Here is a 19305-nt window from a genome sequence, read left to right as displayed (position 1 = left end):
ATTTTAAAAACTTCAGTGAACTAAAATATTTCAGTATTTGTTTCAAAGAGGAACTAACGAGCAGCCAGAGTTGGTCTCACCTGAAAAAACTCGGGTCCACTCAGGTGAAATGTCCAAATATTGTGGGTGAGTTTTCACTGCGTGCAGCTAAAAGACGCAGAAATACAGAGAAATATGTATAAAATATATCAGATAAAAGTTGTTGGACACAGTCAGAGTTTATGTTTTTATCGCAGCTGATTAACAAAAACAAGCCTTTAGTTTTTAGTCAGGCACCGCTAAGGGCGACTCTTCGTCAGGACATTCTCCCGCCCCCACCGAGCTGCGACCAATCACAAGACCGCCTAGGGCTGATTGGTCCCAACTTGTGATAGGCGGGAGATCATCTCGACACGCCATTGGTCAGCGCTGTTGTCACTCATGTGAGTCAGCGGCTGGTCTATAAAATGGCGGGCTGCTGTTGGGAAACACGATGAGGAGCTAATAGTTAGCGGCTAACAGTTAGCAGCTACTCTGAGCTGAATTAGCTCGTTTTTAGTTCAAGTCATAAGTCATCAGCCCGCACACACGCACTGACACATGCACGGAGAGCTCGGCGGTGGCGCGCTTTTATGCAAAGAGCGGGTTTCCGGGATGTTGTGGTAGTTGTTTTTGTTTAGGGGGGTGTGTGCGTTAGCTCCATGCTAGCAGCTTCCTGTGTATTAGCCGTGGCTAGCTGGACGAGCTAACTGTTTACCTTCGTGCTCATTATTCATGACGACCCCACGGGATTGGTGGAGCTAGCGGAAGGGGCGGGGTCAGGTCTGATTTTCTATGGTATATAAAATATAAACAGGTCTGTGTGATCACGCCAGGACCTCTGCAGACACAGTGAGTATGATTAGTCATTGATTAGTGATTGATAACTGCTAATGACAACTTTGTGTTTCTTGCTGCAATAAAGTGCGTCTGTTTACATGCATCATGTGACCTGGTCCTGGGCTGCACAGGTTTAATTCTGGGTTCAGTTACCTGTGAACACCTGGTCCAGGTTCTGATCATTATATGTTGGTGCTGAACTGGTGAAGACCCAGAGGTCAGAAGTCTGGACACTGCAGTGATGATAATAATAAATTATAATAGTTGGATTTACAGAGCAGACGTGTTGAAGTAGCTGCAGGACATTTATAGGTCAGAGGATTCATCAGGGATTGAGCAAAGAACTGCTGCAGTAATTGATCATGAAGCTGATCATTAGCCGACCACCTGAAAACTACACTGCACATCTTTGGCTGTTTATTTCCAGGAGAGCCGTCGCTGCATCCATCAAAAGCAGCCTGTTTATTTTAGGCGTCAGCGTGTGGCAGTTGGGTGGAGTTTAGAAGTTTCAGACTTTAAAGATGCAGTTTCTGTTAAATCTAATGTCTGCAGACTTTAGTTAATAACTGTGGCAGGAAAAAATGAATACTTCACTGCAGCTTTATGTTTCAGGTCACATCCACAGGTGGAAGATGATGTCACTGGACAAAGAGGTCCCCATTAAAGTCAGCCCCACCTACACCTCCGCCGTCACCCTATCAGAGCAGCCACAGCAGGCCAGGACCGGCCACCTCTGTGCAAAAAATGGCCTCCAGCTGTCCAGCAGCAGCCAGCCCACCCTCACTGCCCCCCCTCCCTCGGCTCAGCGAATGGGAAAGAGGCGCTATTCCGTGGGCGTCGGCTTCAAGGGCATGGCCAAGCGCCGTCGCCGTGCCAACAGTGAAAGTCAGTCAGAGTCCGTGCTGCCAAGTCATTTCCTGCTGGGCGGGAACATCTTTGACCCACTGAACCTGAACTCGCTGCTGGACGAAGAAGTGAACAGGTACAGTACTCTGACCTGAACAGGTACAGTATTCTGATCTGAACAGGTACTGTACTCTGATCTGACAGCTTCAGGGCCTACAGGAAACATGTGACGGCTTCCTGTTGTGACAGTTACTGAAACTTTATATTCTCCTCCACAGATCGACCAATCAGGAGACACCAAAGTGCTCACCTCTGCCATCCCGGGGTGGAGACCCTGTAGAGATCCTGGTTCCCCGTGACATCACTGACCCCCTGAACCTGAAGGGAGGGGGTGAGGAGGGGGGAGAGGGGATCCTGCTGTCTCCTCTGAAGTCCAGGAGGAGACACAGGAACAGACACCACGGAGGAGGTGGAGGAGGTGACGGAGAGAAGGAGGTGATACCTGCTCGACTGTTCCCCTCTACAGGTGGACTCACAGGTGAGACTGGATCACCTGAAGCTGTACACCTGGACCCTGCAGGTGTTTAGAAAAACATACTGTCATAATCATATAATAAGTTATTGTGGGTTTTCCTCTGCAGTACCTCTGCTGACCAGGGAGGGCAGTGTTCCTCCGTCTCCTCTCCCCTGTGAACTCAACACAGCCATCACCTGTCGTGATGATGTTGCCCCGCCTCCCATCCTCCCCAGGAGACACACCCATCCTCCGCCAGGCCATGCTGCCAAGCCTGGTAACCAAGGTGATGGTCGTCAGCGGAGACGGCGGCGCACCACCTCAATAAGGTCGGCAGATGGTACCATAAATGCAGTTGCCACAGTAACCACAGCCCCGCCAACCAAATTTCAGACGCCATTAATGGGAGGATCTAAAGCCACCAGGTAAGTTTCTATGTCTGTGAGCTGAAGTGTAATGTGATTGGATGCTGCAGTCACCTGACCCCTGTGTGACGCCACCTGCAGGTGTGGAGGTCCTCAGTCTAGCTCTGGTCCTCCACCAGAGAGGAAGAAGGACAAATACCGCTACCAGTATGGCAACCACAGTTGTTACTATGGCTACCATGGTTTCTATGGCGATGGGTTGGAGGGGAGGGTGGGGGCGGAGGAAGACCCTCGGCTCCGCCTCCTGGAAGCGGATTGGTTCAGAGACAAGACGGTGCTGGATGTGGGCTGTGGAGCTGGTCACATGACACTGGCCGTCGCCCGAAGGTTCGATCCGGCACACATCCTGGGGGTGGAGCTTGACAAATGGTTAGTGCACGCCGCCAATCAGAACGTCAGACATTTCTTGTCACATGATCTGGTGGTGGAAGAGAGAAGGAGGAGCAGAGGAACGACAGTTTCATCATATCCTCCAAAGAAGGAGAGAGGACGGGGAGGAGAGATGGAGGGGGAGGAGAAACAAGAGGAGGTGATGGAGGAGAAAAACGATGAGGAGGAGAAACGGGAGGAGGTGATGGAGGAGAAAAACGATTATGAGGAGAAACAGGAGGAGGTGATGGAGGAGAAAAACGATGAGAAGGTGATGGAGGAGAAAAACAATGAGAAGGTGATGGAGGAGAAAAACGATGATGAGGAGGTAATGGAGGAGTTTCAGCAGGCCCTCTCCCTCCTCTCCTTCCCCCTCTCGTTCAGGGTGAGTCGGGGCCCCCTCTCTGCTCCTCCTCTCCTCCACCCGCCATCCTCCTTTTCCTCCAGGTTCCCCAACAATGTCACCTTCATCCAGGTGAGTCCCACCTGTTCCGTGTCACATGGTCAATACCTGATTGATGCTTATATTCCCTGTGACATCATCACGCTGCTGACATCACACAGGGCGACTACGTGTCGGAGCGAGAGGCGTGGCCTGGCCAGGGTCAGTATGATGTCATCATGTGTCTGGGCGTGACCAAATGGGTGCAGCTGCAGTGGGGTGATGGGGGCGTGGTCAGACTGTTCAGACGAGCCTATCAGAGCCTGTCGCCGGGCGGATTGTTCCTCCTGGAGCCACAACCGTGGAGCAGCTACAGCCACAGCAAGAGGGCGTCGGTACGGCACTAACACACAAACACACACACACACACACACACAGGTGAGGTCGCACCATGTGTTTAATGATTCAGCCAATTACTGAGCGTCTGCGTCTGTACCTGTGTTTCAGGAAACGACGCATCGTAACTACCGGACTCTGAGGCTGAGGCCGGAACAGTTCACCTCGTACCTGACCGACAGCGTGGGCTTCACCTCATACAGACTCCTCACACACACAGGTACACACAAGCCAACGACACACCTCATTCATTATTTCTCAGCAGCACGCCACCAACGCTAACGCCGAGTCTCCTTAAGCCAGGAAGTGTTTCTGTGACTCAATCCAGGTGAGGCTGATCTGAGGATTGTGTTTGTGTTTCCAGGTAACCAACGGCCGATCTACCTGTTCCACAAAGGCCCCGCCCAGAGGAAGTGAGGTCACCATGACAGGCTGTAACACATTGACCTCTGAGGCTTTCTGTTTCTATGGCAACAGCTTTAAACTGTGATGGATGGACAGGAAGGAGCTGATTGGTGGCGTCAGGACGACACTCACCTGTCGCTCCCGATCAACTGACAGCTCACAGCTGATTGGCCCTGATTGGTCTGATAACAGATATAAACTGATCTGATTGGACAGCAGGGTTTCTGCACATCAAAGCAAAGGATTGTGGGTGACTGTCGTCTTCATGAATCCTGATTGGACAGACAGGAAGTGACTTTTCAAAATATTTGTTTTTCTGCTTCAGTTTTTTGTTACAATAAAGAGAATTGATCTGCTGCTGCTTTAATTCTTCTGTAATTATCGATTATTACTGATTATTATATCACTGATTCATAGTTTGACTGTTTTAGTTTGTAAATGTCATAAAACACTGAACAGTCCAACATCAGAGATTCAGTTTAATGACAGGGAACAGAAAATATCTGATTCATCAGAATTATTGATCACAAATAACTGATCAGGTTAAGAGCAGAAACACAGAAGAAGAGAACAGGCGGTGTCTTTTATGCTTCACCTGATACGATGAAGTGATTACACAATCAATAATTTGTCAACATTAATAATCAATCACTTTATTCAGTTTGTCCAGACTTTGTGTTTCTGTTCTCACTAAACTGATTAAACATTTTACAGATGAATCAACTCCAGATATTCATTGATGGAACAAAGCAGACAGATAATTACTGAGTCTAAACATTAAACAGTAAAAACGTTAAATGTAGAACCAGGTTTTAAAGATACACAAAACAGCAGGTTCAGACCAAGTGGATTTAATCTAAAACGTTTACGAAGTATAAAAGTAAATAAAATCTGTTTTTTGTGTTTAGGTTTAGTTTAAAACATGTTTACTGTCACTGACATGTTTTCACTGCGGCCTATCAACTTATACCTTTTATTTCTATTGATCACTGATCTATTGATCTTTTGAGGAAGCTGTTTGTTTCATAGCTTGTTAAACACTAAAACACACAGATGATAAACTACATGTTTTATATGGTAAAACATGAACTTCAGATAATTGATTAATTGTCAACAATACAGAGGGCGTGGCCTCTATCACAGCCCCAACTCTGGCGCCGCCTCATTTCCATGGTAACCATTGTAGTGGGCGTAGTCAAATGTGGGCCCGTCACCTGGCTCTGTGTGCACCAGTTGAGGAAACACAGCATCCACCTTTTCTTCTTTGACCCCGCCCTCTTCTGTGACCACGCCCATCAGCCCTTCGGCTCCGCCCTCTTGTGTTGATGGTCCGCCCGTTTCAGTGCGAGGTCGAGTCAGGAGGGGGTGAAAGGTCATCAACAGAGCCTGTGGGGGGGGGGCAGTTAGAGAAGTGAACATTATAAATATTTGGTTTGACGTGATGATGTCATGCTGTGATGTCATGTCGCGTCATGATGATGTCACCCTCTGTCGGCCGCTGTCCGTGCTGTCGTCTCCAGTCTCTCTCTCTCGGTCTCGCTCGGCTGCTCTCTCCCCCAGTAGAACCAGTTCATTGAGCCACAGACTGGTGCTGCTGTTACTGGGAGGCTGGAGGAACTCCAGGCCCTGACACACACACACACACACACACACACACACAGTTCAAACCCATGAGTGTGTTTCAAACTTTATTTAAACCGAATCAATTCTCTAAAACAACTTTATTTAAAAAAAGACAGCTCACTTCCTGGCTGCCGTCCTCAAACGACTCCACCTGCTCCACGGCCTGCAGGAAGTGACATCACACAGGATATGACATCACAAACACAATTGTAGAATTCACAGTCAGAAAACACTGATTGGTGTGTGTGTGTGTGTGTGTGTGTGTGTGTGTGTGTGTTACCGTGTTCTCCAGGTTCAGTCGCTCTCTCACCTGTTGAGGACCCTGATAAAAACCAACCAATCAGAATCAGTCTCAGGCGTCATGTAACACAGCTGATTTTGTGCAATGACGTCATGACGTTTTTATGTCACATGTTCTGGCCAATCAGCAGCCTCAGATTTAAAGCGCCTGAGCTGCAGTTCCTCTAACGTCCACCAGGAGCTGCTGTGATCAGACTGGGTTGAAGTGAATGAGGAACTTGAGTCGGTTGAAGTTGGACAGACTCACTGTTTCTTCTGATGCAGCAGAATTAAAGAATAATTGTTGTATGAATTAAATATTAAAGGAAAACAATGACAGGTTTTTGTATTTATGGTCTGGAAAGTAAAAGATTTAAAGTGAAAGAAAAGTCAGTAAAAGTTCTGAATGTGATGGTGCCAACATTTTAGACAGAATAACTGAGGACACAGTTCTGGTCTAAAATCCTGATTAGTGAGAATATGTAGAGACTGATGGGTAATGTAGTTTGTTGGTTAATATAAACCAGAACATTTTGTGTGTGTGTGTGAGAGAGAGAGAGAGAGAGAGAGTGAGACCACAGCACCAGACTTCACTTATATTTTCATCAAATTAAGCATGAATGCATGAATGCAGTCCCTAGGGTGACCTCTGACCTCTGAACTCTGGCTGGACTCTGAGGTGTCTGATGATGACGAGGAGGAGGATGTAGTCTGTTGATTCATATCAGTGGTGGCTGAAGGCTGCAGACACAAACACAGTAAGGAGTTATATGTGTGTGTGTGTGTGTGTGTGTTGTCAGTGACGACTGCTGAACTTTGACATGAAGCTTTTGTACTTTGTCAGTCTTTCTTCAGGACTATAAATCCAGCTTTGCCCTGCTGTCAACACAGAACGTTATTAGAGCCAACACTGATCCTGATGGTTCCCAGTTGGTCTAAAAACCACAGTCATGTCAGATTCATGAGCTTCACTCTGACCTTTTATCTGAAGTGAGTCAAACAAACACTCACAGACACATCATGACTCACAGACACATCAGGACTCACAGACACGTCAGGACTCACAAACACATCAGGACTCACAGACACATCAGGACTCACAGACACATCAGGCTGTTACTGCCATGACTGTGATAAAACTTTATGATCCATCATGTCCCTTTAAATCTGTCAATAAAGTTGAATTATTCCATCAATCATAACTTCACTCAATAATTGATGCACTGATTTATTGATTTATTCAAACAGACCAGTTTGTTCTTCTGAAAGAAAAGTAGGTTTCTATAATTACTGATACAGTATAACTCAGTATTCAGAGTATATCTATGAAAAGTACTGTAATACACATGAGAAGGCACCTGAGCTGAAAACACTTAACCTGTAGCCTGTTAACACATACTGTCTGTAGTTTTTGTACAAAGTACTGCAGAGTAGTGTACTGTATAAAGTACTGCAGAATCTAGTGTACTGTATAAAGTATTGCAGAATCTGATGTACTGAATAAAGTACTGCAGAGTCTGGTGTACTGTACAAAGTACTGCAGAGTCTGGTGTACTGTATAAAGTACTGCAGAGTCTGGTGTACTGTACAAAGTACTGCAGAGTCTGGTGTACTGTACACAGTACTGCAGAGTCTGATGTACTGTATAAACTACTGCAGAGTCTGGTGTACTGTATAAAGTACTGCAGAGTCTGGTGTACTGTATAAAGTACTGCCGAGTCTGATGTACTGAATAAAATACTGCAGAGTCTGATGTACTGAATAAAATACTGCAGAGGCTGATGTACTGAATAAAGTACTACAGAGTCTGATGCACTGTATAAAGTACTGCAGAGTCTGATGTACTGTATAAACTACTGCAGAGTCTGGTGTACTGTATAAAGTACTGCAGAGTCTGGTGTACTGTATAAAGTACTGCAGAGTCTGATGTACTGAATAAAATACTGCAGAGGCTGATGTACTGAATAAAGTACTACAGAGTCTGATGCACTGTATAAAGTACTGCAGAGTCTGGTGTACTGAATAAAGTACTGCAGAGTCTGGTGTACTGAGTAAAGTACTGCAGAGTCTGGTGTACTGAGTAAAGTACTGCAGAGTCTGGTGTACTGTACAAAGTACTGCAGAGTCTGGTGTACTGTACACAGTACTGCAGAGTCTGATGTACTGTATAAAGTACTGCAGAGTCTGGTGTACTGTATAAAGTACTGCAGAGTCTGGTGTACTGTATAAAGTACTGCCGAGTCTGATGTACTGAATAAAATACTGCAGAGTCTGATGTACTGAATAAAATACTGCAGAGGCTGATGTACTGAATAAAGTACTACAGAGTCTGATGCACTGTATAAAGTACTGCAGAGTCTGATGTACTGTATAAACTACTGCAGAGTCTGGTGTACTGTATAAAGTACTGCAGAGTCTGGTGTACTGTATAAAGTACTGCAGAGTCTGATGTACTGAATAAAATACTGCAGAGGCTGATGTACTGAATAAAGTACTACAGAGTCTGATGCACTGTATAAAGTACTGCAGAGTCTGGTGTACTGAATAAAGTACTGCAGAGTCTGGTGTACTGAGTAAAGTACTGCAGAGTCTGGTGTACTGAGTAAAGTACTGCAGAGTCTGGTGTACTGTACACAGTACTGCAGAGTCTGGTGTACTGAATAAAGTACTGCAGAGTCTGGTGTACTGTATAAAGTACTGCAGAGTCTGATGTACTGTACACAGTACTGCAGAGTCTGGTGTACTGAATAAAGTACTGCAGAGTCTGGTGTACTGTATAAAGTACTGCAGAGTCTGATGTACTGTACACAGTACTGCAGAGTCTGGTGTACTGAATAAAGTACTGCAGAGTGGTGTACTGTATAAAGTACTGCAGAGTCTGATTTACTGTACAAAGTACTGCAGAGTGTACCAGGTGGACTCACCGTGGGCTGGTCCAGCTGAGGCTGAAGGACGAGCTGCAGGCTGCCGCTGTGTTCACCTGTCACCTGCACATACAACAGTCAGTCATCGATCACATGCCTAATCAATAACTGATCAGCTGATCAATAGGACCCGTCCTTACGGGAGCGGCCGGGCTCCGGTGCAGCAGACCGAGCAGCACCACGAACATCCACATCCTGGAAATACACTGGTCCAAACCGGGAGGAGCAGGTCGGTCCTGGTTCCTGGTCATGGGGTCCTGAAGGTTCTGGTCCGTGTCTTTTATTGTCAGTTCAGCAGGAAGTGTCACCATCCTGTCAGCCCCGCCCCCCACCTACTGACGCAAACACAAACAAGCTGATTTATACGGACGTGGGGGAACAATGTGAGGAATGTGTTTGTGGAAAACACACCGAGACCGTTCACTGAAGGAACCAGGGTCAGGGGTCAAAGGTCTCCATTATCTCCTGACATGGACCTGAATACAGGACTACCTGTTCTGAGGTGTTCTCCAGACTGTCCCAGTGTCCACATACTTTTGTCCGTGTGCGACGTGTTTATCAGAGAGTCAGACTGATGGCTCTGTGGGGACAACACAACAACAACACAGCAGCTGACAGTAAACACGTTGCACAAGCAGGAGGAGGACAGATTTACTGTCAGGCAGCCACACACACAGAAGTCCATAGGAAAAACATGGATTTTAAGAACAACAAGGAACCAGAGCAGCCCCTTAAACCGAAGAACCGGCAGGGAGGTGGTTCCTCACATGTTTATGTTCCTGTGCAAACAAAGTTCATCAGATGTTTGTGACATCAGGCAGCAAACACAAAACCCTGATTTAACCCACAGTCCGACTGACCTGATAAATCCTGAGACAGACCTGAGGCCTGTTCGCCCTGTGACAAACTCCTCCCCCTCATCAATGCTGCTGAGCATGATGGGTAAACGCATCTAAAGCTACTAGAACTGGTCGACAGGTGAGTCCACACGAGCTGCACCTGTGGTTTCTCTCAGGAGTCCAGAGACTGATGGTCCAGAGACTGATGGTCCAGAGACTGATGGACTGATGGTCCAGAGACTGATGGTCCAGAGACTGTTTGGTTAGAACAGATCGGACTTTAAACTCGTTTCATGTGACTTTTATTTATTATTGTATTTTATTTTTTTAACTTCACTTTTGTTTTTTCCTTTTGCAGCTTATTTAACATTTTCCTGCAACTGATTAATAAAGTCTTTCTGGTTCTGGTTCTGATTTCAGAAACAGTCCAGCAGGGTGGTTTATTTGACAGCAGCTGGAATCTGACCTGAGAACAGTGAAAATACAGAAACCAACTGTTTGTCATAACTAATAATAGAAAGAGACAAAGTCCCTGAGCTCATGATGGACACCTGTTTAGAACCAGAACCAGAACCAGTCCAGTTTCCAGGTCACACATTTCTTTGTCATAACGGCCATGTTGGCTCAGAAACAATGAAAACGGGTCTGACTCGATCTCCTGACCAACAAGCTTCATGGTTAAACTGGGTCCTGAGCCGCCACAGGTACCAACTAACACCTGACGCCTCTAAAGGTCAAACCACCTCTCACCTTAATCTGGACCCGTTTTCAGGCTCCTTAGGAGTCCGGACGTGGCCGACTGGGGTTGGATCTTTCCAGGAGGCAGCTTCTCTCTCAGTCCTAAGGCGGTGGGCCAGGTGGAAGAACATGTGGTTAGAGGACGGTCCAAACCAAGTGTCCTGTCCTGAAGAACCACCTGGTGTCACCTGTGTTTGACTCTGCGGCTGCGTTCAGGTGAATCATGTCAGTTTGTCTCCAGGTTTTCCTGTTGCTCATCCAAACCAAGAATGAAAAAGTGTCTCCTACAAACGGTTCATGTAGTGAGAAGTCGTACTGTTCTTTAAATGTCATAAGAACCAGGACCAAAACCAACAGTGAATCCTCAAAGTCCAGTCTGAATGTGCACGTGCTTCTATTTCCTAAGACCAAACAACAAAAGGAAAATCATATTCCCATAAAAATAAATTCAAACTACATTTCAGCACAAATGAACCAGCTGTGGGTTCAACATATAAACAAACACATAAACCTGTAAACAGAGACGACTCTAAACACAGTGTGATCCACACAGAATCTAGTCACTTTGTGTTTGTGTACGAACATTGTTCTAATGTGAAATCCACCTTGGGATTAGTGTAACTGTGGACTGTGTGGTGCTGGATTCTGGCCCAGCCACTGGGGGGCAGCAGAGGAGACTTGTGGCCCAGAGACAACTCACTTCTCCTCATCCTGCTGAGAGCGACTTGTTTGACCTGTTAAACAGAACATTTATGTCTTTGTCCTGCTGGTCCTGTCACTCTGGACCTGCAACAACAGCAGCTGCTGCCAAAGTGCCGAACATCAGAAGAACTAAAACTATAAAACATATAAAACTAAACCCTGCACAGATGAGGCAGCTTGACAACCCACTCACACAGCTGCCACAAAGATGGAGGATGTGACCTGAGCCTGCCCACAGCACCTCTCTGGACATGTGTGCAGCTGATTACTGGGATCTTCTTGGTCTGAAGGTGAATCTGGATCAAAGTCTCCTGCTGTGAGCCTGGATCCCTCAGTCCTGCTCTGTGCTGCTGTACTGACAGTAACTGTCCTGCAGAGGTCAGAGACACTCTGGGTCTTTTCCACACTGTCGGCCGTGTTCTCTCTTCTATCGTGTGTCCAACGACCCACGGCCTCCTGGAACAGGTGCATGTGTCTCTGCCAGGTGACTGCACACACTCTAACATCTGGTCTCAGTCCCTACATGATAAAATGACTTTGTCCTGAGTCTTTGGTCCCCTTTACTGTGCTAATGCAGTATGTTTTAGTGTGCTTTGTTATCAGGCTTAAACTACAGAAAACCAGACTGGACCTCCCCTGACACCACAGCAGAACCACTGGAGCTACAGGAGAAACCATCAGAGCTGACGTGAGCTGAGCTGGACCAGCACCACAGCTGGCAGACATTCCTCTGCACATTATTTCACCTGTCTAACAACAAAATGCTGCAGTTGATTTATTTCACAGACAAAGACAATTCAAAGAGCTTCACATAAAGCAAGAATAAACATCACCAAATCAACAAAAAGATAAAATGATGTAGGATAAAAGATAAAATGTAAAATAAAACTACAGATACAGAGATGGAAATGAGTTTAAAATGAAAAACAATTGTCATGTTTTCATCTTCACATCGTTCAGAATTTAAAGGGGCCTGTTAGTTGTGACGCTGTAAAAAAAAAAGAGACGTCTTCAGCTTCGTTTTCAAAGTGGCCACAGTAACTTTTGGTAAGATCAGTCTGTGGTCGTGTTTTTTATGTCTGTCCACAGCAGAGAGGTGTGGATCAGTTAGACACAACCAAACAGGTACAAGTCAAATTTTCCATCTGACACCTTTATGAAACCCACAGAACCACACGAGAACAACGACGAGACCAGACCAAAGTTTAATGATCCTGCAGAGAAACCAGATCGCTGCTGCAGCAACAAGAATATGGTCCAAAAACCATGAATAAAATATAAATAACAGTAAAGTCACTGAGGACATTATCCACAAAACAGCTGGATTTTATCATCAGATTCTGTTAAACAGGCTCATATGAATCAAAGTCTGACAAAACAAGTAACTTGATGTTGTCGTGCACCAAACTAAAACTGAAAGAGGCTGAGGGACTTAAAAATACTTTATACCAGTTTCTTTAATCTTTGGTTTAGTTTTTAGTTCCAGTGGTTTGTGCTGAAAAATGCATCTAAACGTTTCCAAAAATAAGAGACAACAACAACAAAACACACAACCTGTAAAATGTTTGAAAAAATGAATGGAGTCTGGTGTGAGAGTCTCTGGGGACCAGTTACAGACCAGCAGGACGTCAGTGGGTGGACTGGTGTCTGAAGGTCTGAAGGTCTGAAGGTGTGAAGGTCTGAAGGTCTGAAGCTCTACCTCAAGGACGAGTAGACGACATCTGCCTGAAACTCTGCACACACACACACACACACACACACACACACACACACACACACACACACACACAGTTCAAACCATATCCACCATCAGAGACAGCGTCCTAATGTGTCCTCACCTTCATTCATGTGTTCTGTGTATCTGGGTCTGGTCTATGGGCCAGAGGCTCCTTTAACAAACTGGATTCCAGTGAACTGTCCAGACTCCAGTCACTACTCACTGCACACGTCACTGTGAAGGCTGGACTGAGCCACTATCCACCTGTTCAACGTGCACATTAAGACCTGAATGATCCACATTTGGTTTTGCTGATTTTCTCTGACTTTGGTTCCAATTTGAGCTTCAGGTGGATGGAAACCAGACGACTGACGGGACACGGGTTTCGTGTGTGTGAAGTCCAGAGCTGGAGTCAGGATGCAGTTAGCTTAGCTTAGCATAAAGACTGGGAGCAGGGGGAAAGTGTTAGCCTGGCTCTGTCCACAGTTACCTCTGCTCCTGTTTGGTCTGATGACGATTTGTCCATAAGTGACGTCTTCAGTTCTCACTGCTGAGTAGACTGGAGCTGGATCTCTGTCTGCACAGGGAGCACATGGAGGTCACATGACTCATGCAGGAACATGAAGTTATTTCTCAGGTACAGATATGAAGAGATGCAGTACTACTTCATAAATGGCAGCAGGGTCTAAGTATTTGTTTGTTCTTCACACCTCTGCTGAAACACAGTGAGACCAACCAGAGGTGGAGGGAACTGAACAGAAACAGGAAACTGTACGACCACAGAGCTGCTCACTGGTGTTAAAATAAACTGACACTTTTCACCACATGATTCAAAACAAAAACCTGTTGTCACACCATGTTCACAGAATCATCCCCCACAGTGGAACATGCTATGGTCAGAAACCAGAGTGAGACCAGAACAGAACAACAGGTTTGAAGAGAAGCTTCAGGCTGGTTCACCAACATCACAACACTGATGTTAAAGCATCAGTCAAGGTCGTAAAGCGTCAAATCAAATGAGTCCAATGTCTTTGCTTTAAATACGACACATTTCACCGTCACAGTTTTATTACGTCCTAACAATCCACTGTATAATCCATCCTGCTGGGGAGTCCTGGGGTCTGGACTCACTGTGACGCTTCAGGACCGAACCAGGTTCTGATAAGATCCAAAGCCACACACACAAATACAGACTCACCCGTGATCCTCCTGACGGGCTGCTGTTGTTGACGTGTCTGACACGTTCGGACGTCACTGATCTGATCTTCTCCAGCTGCAACCAACCACAATGATCCACATCATCATCTACTCACTAACATTGTTATGGACATTTGAGCTCAGTGGAAAAATTCATACACAGTCAGGAAGAACCATAAACCTGAGGAACATAAATAACATGTTAAACACAACGTCCATGTTTTATTTTGAAAAACAAAAGCTTCAGTGGAAAATCCAGAAGTTTGTGTCTGACCTTTAGGTTTCCTCTGAACATGTCGTCTCACCAGTAGAACCAGAAACACCAGGAGAACCAGACCACAGACTGATGCTACAGGCAACAACACATAGAGAAGAGGAGGAGGAGGAGGAGGAGGAGAGGTGGGTGGAGGTGCAGTCATTGGTTTCTCTAAAACAAACCAAAAATATGAATGAAAATCAATTTGTAAATCAACTGTTCAGACATTTAGAAAGTGAGAAACTGAAAACACTTCTTTTGGTCTGAATTTAGCTAAAATATCAGCAGGAACCTGAACTGAATGAGGAGTCTGTGACCTCTGACCTGTGACAGAGATCCAGCTGGGTGGAGACTCTCCATGGCCCCTGATGTTACACCTGTAGACGCCTTCATCGGCCTTGGAAACATGGAGGATGGTCACGTGACCCGTAGGCCGATCGATGACGAGGGAGCCCTGTTTATAGAAATCAGCCGGGAGGTCGGAGGATGTCTGGGTTCTACAGATCAGGGTGATGTTTTCTCCCTCCATCACAGGGAGGACAGGACTCTGCAGGATCACTGCTCCACCTCAACACAGAGACAAACTACAGCATTTCATCCATTTCCACACAGCTTCATCAATACTAACTCCACAGGCTCATCTTACCACTGACAGTGATGTTGATGCTCTGACTGGTTGCTCCCTCTCTGGACTCACACCAATAAACTCCACTGTCCCAGGGGAAGACGTAGCTCATGGTGCAGGAAGAACCAGCTGATGTTCCCCAGTCAGGTCCACACTGAGTCCTCTGTTGTCTGGTTGTGTTCCTCCTCAGGGTCCATCCAGCAGAGCTGTCGTCCTCCTCACAGCTCAGAGACAAAGAGTCTCCTTCAAAAAACTGGGAGCTGCTGGGACTCAGAGTCAGACGAGCTGTCAGGGTGAGAATCAAACACTGATCATCCTTTTTATTGTTGTCAAACTGAAATAGAGGAGAAACCTGTGAGGATCAGACAGAAGGGACCAGCTCACTGACCTTGGTCTGTTGTGCAGCTCAGCACTGACAGCACAGCTGCAGAGAAATGAGAGTCAGGTCAGTGGGAGTCAGTTCTGCACAAACACAAAAACACAAACATGATCCAGCATGAAGAACCAGTTTGTGTGTCAGAGCAGCCTCAGTCAACATGGCTGTGTACAGGGGTCACACTGAGACTGGAGGAAACTGCAGCTTTGTCTCTTTGCTACACCTCAAAGACAAAAAGACAAAAAGCTACTGAGACATTTTCTACTGACTCGTGTCAACAGACGAAAGTGAAAGTGACTATTTTTGTCAAGTATGATGACCCATGCTCCCCTCTGCATTTAACCCACCTGAAGCGAACACACACACACCATGAACACACACCCAGAGCAGGGGGCAGCCAGTGCTGCGGTGCCCAGGAAGCAGTTGGGGGTTCGGTGCCCTGCTCAAGGGTCTCACCTCAGTCATGGTATTGAAGGTGGAGAGAGCTGACTCCATCTTCTCAGCTGAAATTGTGCGGTCGGGCTGCAGTTTATCAGCACCTACTGTGAATTATTTTCAGTGATCTGGATCAGGTCTCAGACCCAGCAGGACTCCACAGAGCCCGGGTCAAAACCAAAGTCAGATGGAAGCAGCTTTATGATGCTGCTGAATCAAAGTGACCAACGTTCAAAACCTGTTTTCCTGCCGTCGACTCATCAGTTTCTTTCTGATCCAACTGAACAGTAGAAAAGTCCAGACCTGCTAAATGTTGCTGGTCTGAAGGTGACCAGGTCTCCACGTTTGGGACAACGTCATGACATGAACTGAACTCACAGACAAACCGGTTTCACCATCTTCCTAAAGTCTGAACGTCCTTCTCAACAACACAGACGAGTTTATTCCAAACTGACCCAGAAACATCAAGACTGACCTGAATATTTCAGACCTTTAACAGAGACGACACTGTGACGCCTTGAGTTTGTCAGAATGACAATAATTATCAGCAGCAGCAGCAGCCGAGCTGTGAGCAGCAGAAGGTAAAACAGACAAAGTCTGGACTTACAGAGCAGAAAGTGCAGAGACGTCTCCTTCATCGTCCTGTTCCCTGATCACTGATCAGCTTTTTACATTTGTCTCAGTGACACCAGGGGAACCCGCCCACTTCCTGTGTGTCTCAGGCCTTTTCTCTTCTCCGGGTACAAACACCAAATCTTCCCAAAACACCAGCTTCACTCTGCACACTGACCACACTGTGTTTCTCTAACAGGAGGCTGCAGATGGAAAAGTGCTGGATGAAGCTGAAGTTTCTATTCATCAAAGTACATCAAAGTACGTTAAGGTACATCAAAGTACATCAAAGTACATTGAAGTACATTAAAGTACAGTCCAATGGCCCAAAGCATCTGGTAGCAGCTCATAGTCAAATATTACATCATACAGACACTAAGTCAGACTGCTCATATAATAAACTCATTATTATATTATATTATATTATATTATATTATATTATATTATATTATATTATATTATATATTGTTGCCTCATTTGGCCTGAGCATATTTGAAAAGATAAACTTTATTAATCCCATATTAAAGACACGTTAAAGACATGAAACACTGATCAGGGTTTATTAGGCTTTTATTTTGAAATACAGTGACTTTCATTAAAAACACAAAACAGTTTCAACATGTTTCACCTGTAAGTCAATGCAAGGGTAACCTTTGACCCTGGCAGGGTTTTGTAAATCTGTAGGTACCAAAGTCATTTCACTGCCCCAGACGGGGTCAGGTGGATTTAGTCTGTGCTGCTTCATACTGGTCTGATGGGTCCAGCAGAGGGAGCTGGAGGTTTCTACGTGTCAAGACTTTAAAAGGTCTGAGTCACTGATCTCAGAGAGAGATGGGATGGTGAGATCCACTACAGCCTTTAAGCCATTAATCCTCGTCAGGACGATCCCCATGCAGGTCTCAGACACAACCAGCAGGTGTCGCTGTCTGACTGGGTCAGAGCAGCGAGTCGTTTTCAGACCAGTTGTCTCCAAGTGGTTCATTCCATCAGTCCGCGGTCCCTCCCTGATTCCCTGCTGTAGGATTTTACCAAAGGTTCATCCACAGACTCGGATTAACCATAAAAACATAAACCCGAGTGTTTCCTGTCCAGGCTCAGAGCGTCGGTATCAGGGACCGTCTGTGGATCAACGGGACGACAGAAGACAAGATGTCTGTTAAAGATGCTGCGTCAGTGCTGAGTCTCTGCGTCTCAGTCTGGATCCTGGTCTGTGTGACTGAAGGTGAGTCCGGTTCAGTCCTGCAGCCCTGAAGGACGATCCACACATGGACTTTACTCTTTGCCTTATTATTAGTCAGACAGGACTTTTCACAAACAGTACTCATCTGTCTTGGTTTATTGGGATACTACAATCTGAGCTGCTGGAAAACAGTTTTTGTAAATAATTTTAGAATGTTGGTTCCATGGCAGAACAGTGGAATAGTGGTTAGCACTGTTGCCTCACATCAGGAAGGATGCTGGTCTGAAACCCATCAGGGGCCTTTCTGTGTGGAGTCTGCATGTTCTCCCTGTGCTTGTGTGGGTTTTCTCCAGGTCCTCTGGTTTCCTCCCACAGTCCAAAAACATGTATGTCAGGTTGATTGGTGACTCTAAATTGCCCATAGGAGTGAGTGTGAGTGTGTGAGGTTGTTTGTCTCTATGTGGCCCTGTGATGGACTGGGGACCTGTCCAGGGTGGACCCCTGCCTTTCACCCAAAGAGAGCTGGGATAGGCTCCAGCAGATCCCTGGGACCCTGGTTAGGACTAAGGGGGTCTAGATGATGGATGTTTACCTGAGCAGTCCACTGGCACTGGATTCCCACCATGCTGCTGAGGTTTCTAGTGCAGTACTTCTTCGTGAAGTAACCTGAGGAACACATGAGATCAGGCTCCACGTCAGTAGTGAATTAACACTGAAAAACGCCCCTGGAGGTTTCTGGGTTCAGAGTTTCACCAGGACAGATCAGTTACCTCCTGGACATGTTGGACATTCACTGATGACCCATAGAACTGCAGCACTGCTCATCTTCAGCAGCAGACATGCAAGGCTCACCTGGAATCAAACAGAGACTTTCAGGTAACAGTGGATGGATAGATAGATGTTGGTTCCTCAACAGAACAGGGTGTTCTTGGTCCAGACAGCACCCAAGCTGGGTAGTAGGTTCCCAGGGTGCCTCGATAAAACACGGGATGACTTTGATCTGTTTACTACTTCCTTCAATGCAAATATGCACAAATCTGTGCCAAGTTTGGATTTACAGCCAAACGTATTGTCAGTAGAATCAATGACTCCCTTCAGGTTCTCAAGCAGAATTCCTTCCAGAACTTTAGACATTATGCTGGTTACTGCTATGGGTCTATAGTTAACTAGGCTGCTAAGCCTGTGAGACTTATCCTTTAGAACAGCCAGTAAAGCAGAAAGAGGAGTGATGAGTTTCTAAGATGTTCATGGGAGATGATCCAAGCCAGCAGCTTGTTATTTGGCTTCTTAAGAGCTTGTTAACTTTGTGCATTAATTACCAATAAAATCCTCAGTAAGTTTAATGTAATTAACCCTTTGATGTACCTCTGCACATTTTTGTGTCGAAGGGCCACTAACGTAACTTTTTAATGAGTAATGATGCTGCTGTGTTGTCAACACCTGAAACAGGCTCCACAGTTCCTGGTAAGGACTCTCTGAATTATTCACACTTCTGACTCCATTAAGGTTTTTAGCTAAGGAACCAGCTCAGCTATATTTTGCACTGATACCGTTCCCATACTCAAACACGGAGCCTTGTCCAGGTCTTCCAGCTACCAGACATTATT

At 45.9% G+C, this 19305-nt stretch overlaps 3 protein-coding genes across 5 annotated transcripts; 1 reads left to right on the top strand and 2 right to left on the bottom strand.

Annotated features, from left to right (window-relative positions):
• The first annotated feature begins 451 nt into the window (after positions 1-451).
• LOC113139312 (7SK snRNA methylphosphate capping enzyme-like) lies at positions 452-4555 on the top strand. Of its 3 annotated transcripts, XM_026322442.1 has the most exons (8): positions 452-870; positions 1471-1840; positions 1983-2242; positions 2346-2643; positions 2725-3487; positions 3577-3789; positions 3902-4010; positions 4155-4555. In XM_026322442.1, the coding sequence occupies exons 2-8, from the start codon at positions 1491-1493 to the stop codon at positions 4205-4207; spliced, it is 2046 nt and encodes a 681-aa protein (XP_026178227.1). In that variant the 5' UTR covers positions 452-870; positions 1471-1490; the 3' UTR covers positions 4208-4555. The 3 variants fall into 3 exon arrangements, with proteins under 3 accessions (XP_026178227.1, XP_026178218.1, XP_026178209.1); XM_026322433.1 differs by lacking the exon at positions 452-870 and having other exon boundaries at positions 884-1840; positions 1983-2230; XM_026322424.1 differs by lacking the exon at positions 452-870 and having other exon boundaries at positions 884-1840.
• Positions 4556-4826: 271 nt separating this feature from the next.
• On the bottom strand, positions 4827-9304 carry LOC113140686 (uncharacterized). The gene is made up of 7 exons (XM_026324603.1): positions 9162-9304; positions 9022-9084; positions 6752-6838; positions 6099-6140; positions 5940-5981; positions 5681-5821; positions 4827-5581 (listed from the first exon to the last, which is right to left on the bottom strand). Exons 1-7 carry the CDS (start codon positions 9270-9272, stop codon positions 5333-5335), a joined length of 735 nt encoding a protein of 244 aa, XP_026180388.1. The 5' UTR covers positions 9273-9304; the 3' UTR covers positions 4827-5332.
• A 3272-nt stretch (positions 9305-12576) lies between these two features.
• Positions 12577-17410, bottom strand: LOC113125565 (low affinity immunoglobulin gamma Fc region receptor II-c-like). The gene is made up of 8 exons (XM_026299093.1): positions 17316-17410; positions 16514-16538; positions 15117-15429; positions 14795-15037; positions 14489-14641; positions 14216-14290; positions 13508-13594; positions 12577-13033 (listed from the first exon to the last, which is right to left on the bottom strand). Exons 1-8 carry the CDS (start codon positions 17408-17410, stop codon positions 12996-12998), a joined length of 1029 nt encoding a protein of 342 aa, XP_026154878.1. The 3' UTR covers positions 12577-12995.
• Positions 17411-19305: the final 1895 nt, after the last annotated feature.

Source organism: Mastacembelus armatus, chromosome 18 (assembly GCF_900324485.2).
Source record: "Mastacembelus armatus chromosome 18, fMasArm1.2, whole genome shotgun sequence".
Lineage (NCBI taxonomy): Eukaryota > Metazoa > Chordata > Actinopteri > Synbranchiformes > Mastacembelidae > Mastacembelus > Mastacembelus armatus.
Note: the sequence above shows the minus strand (reverse complement) of the source record. Positions and strands in the feature narration are given on the sequence as shown.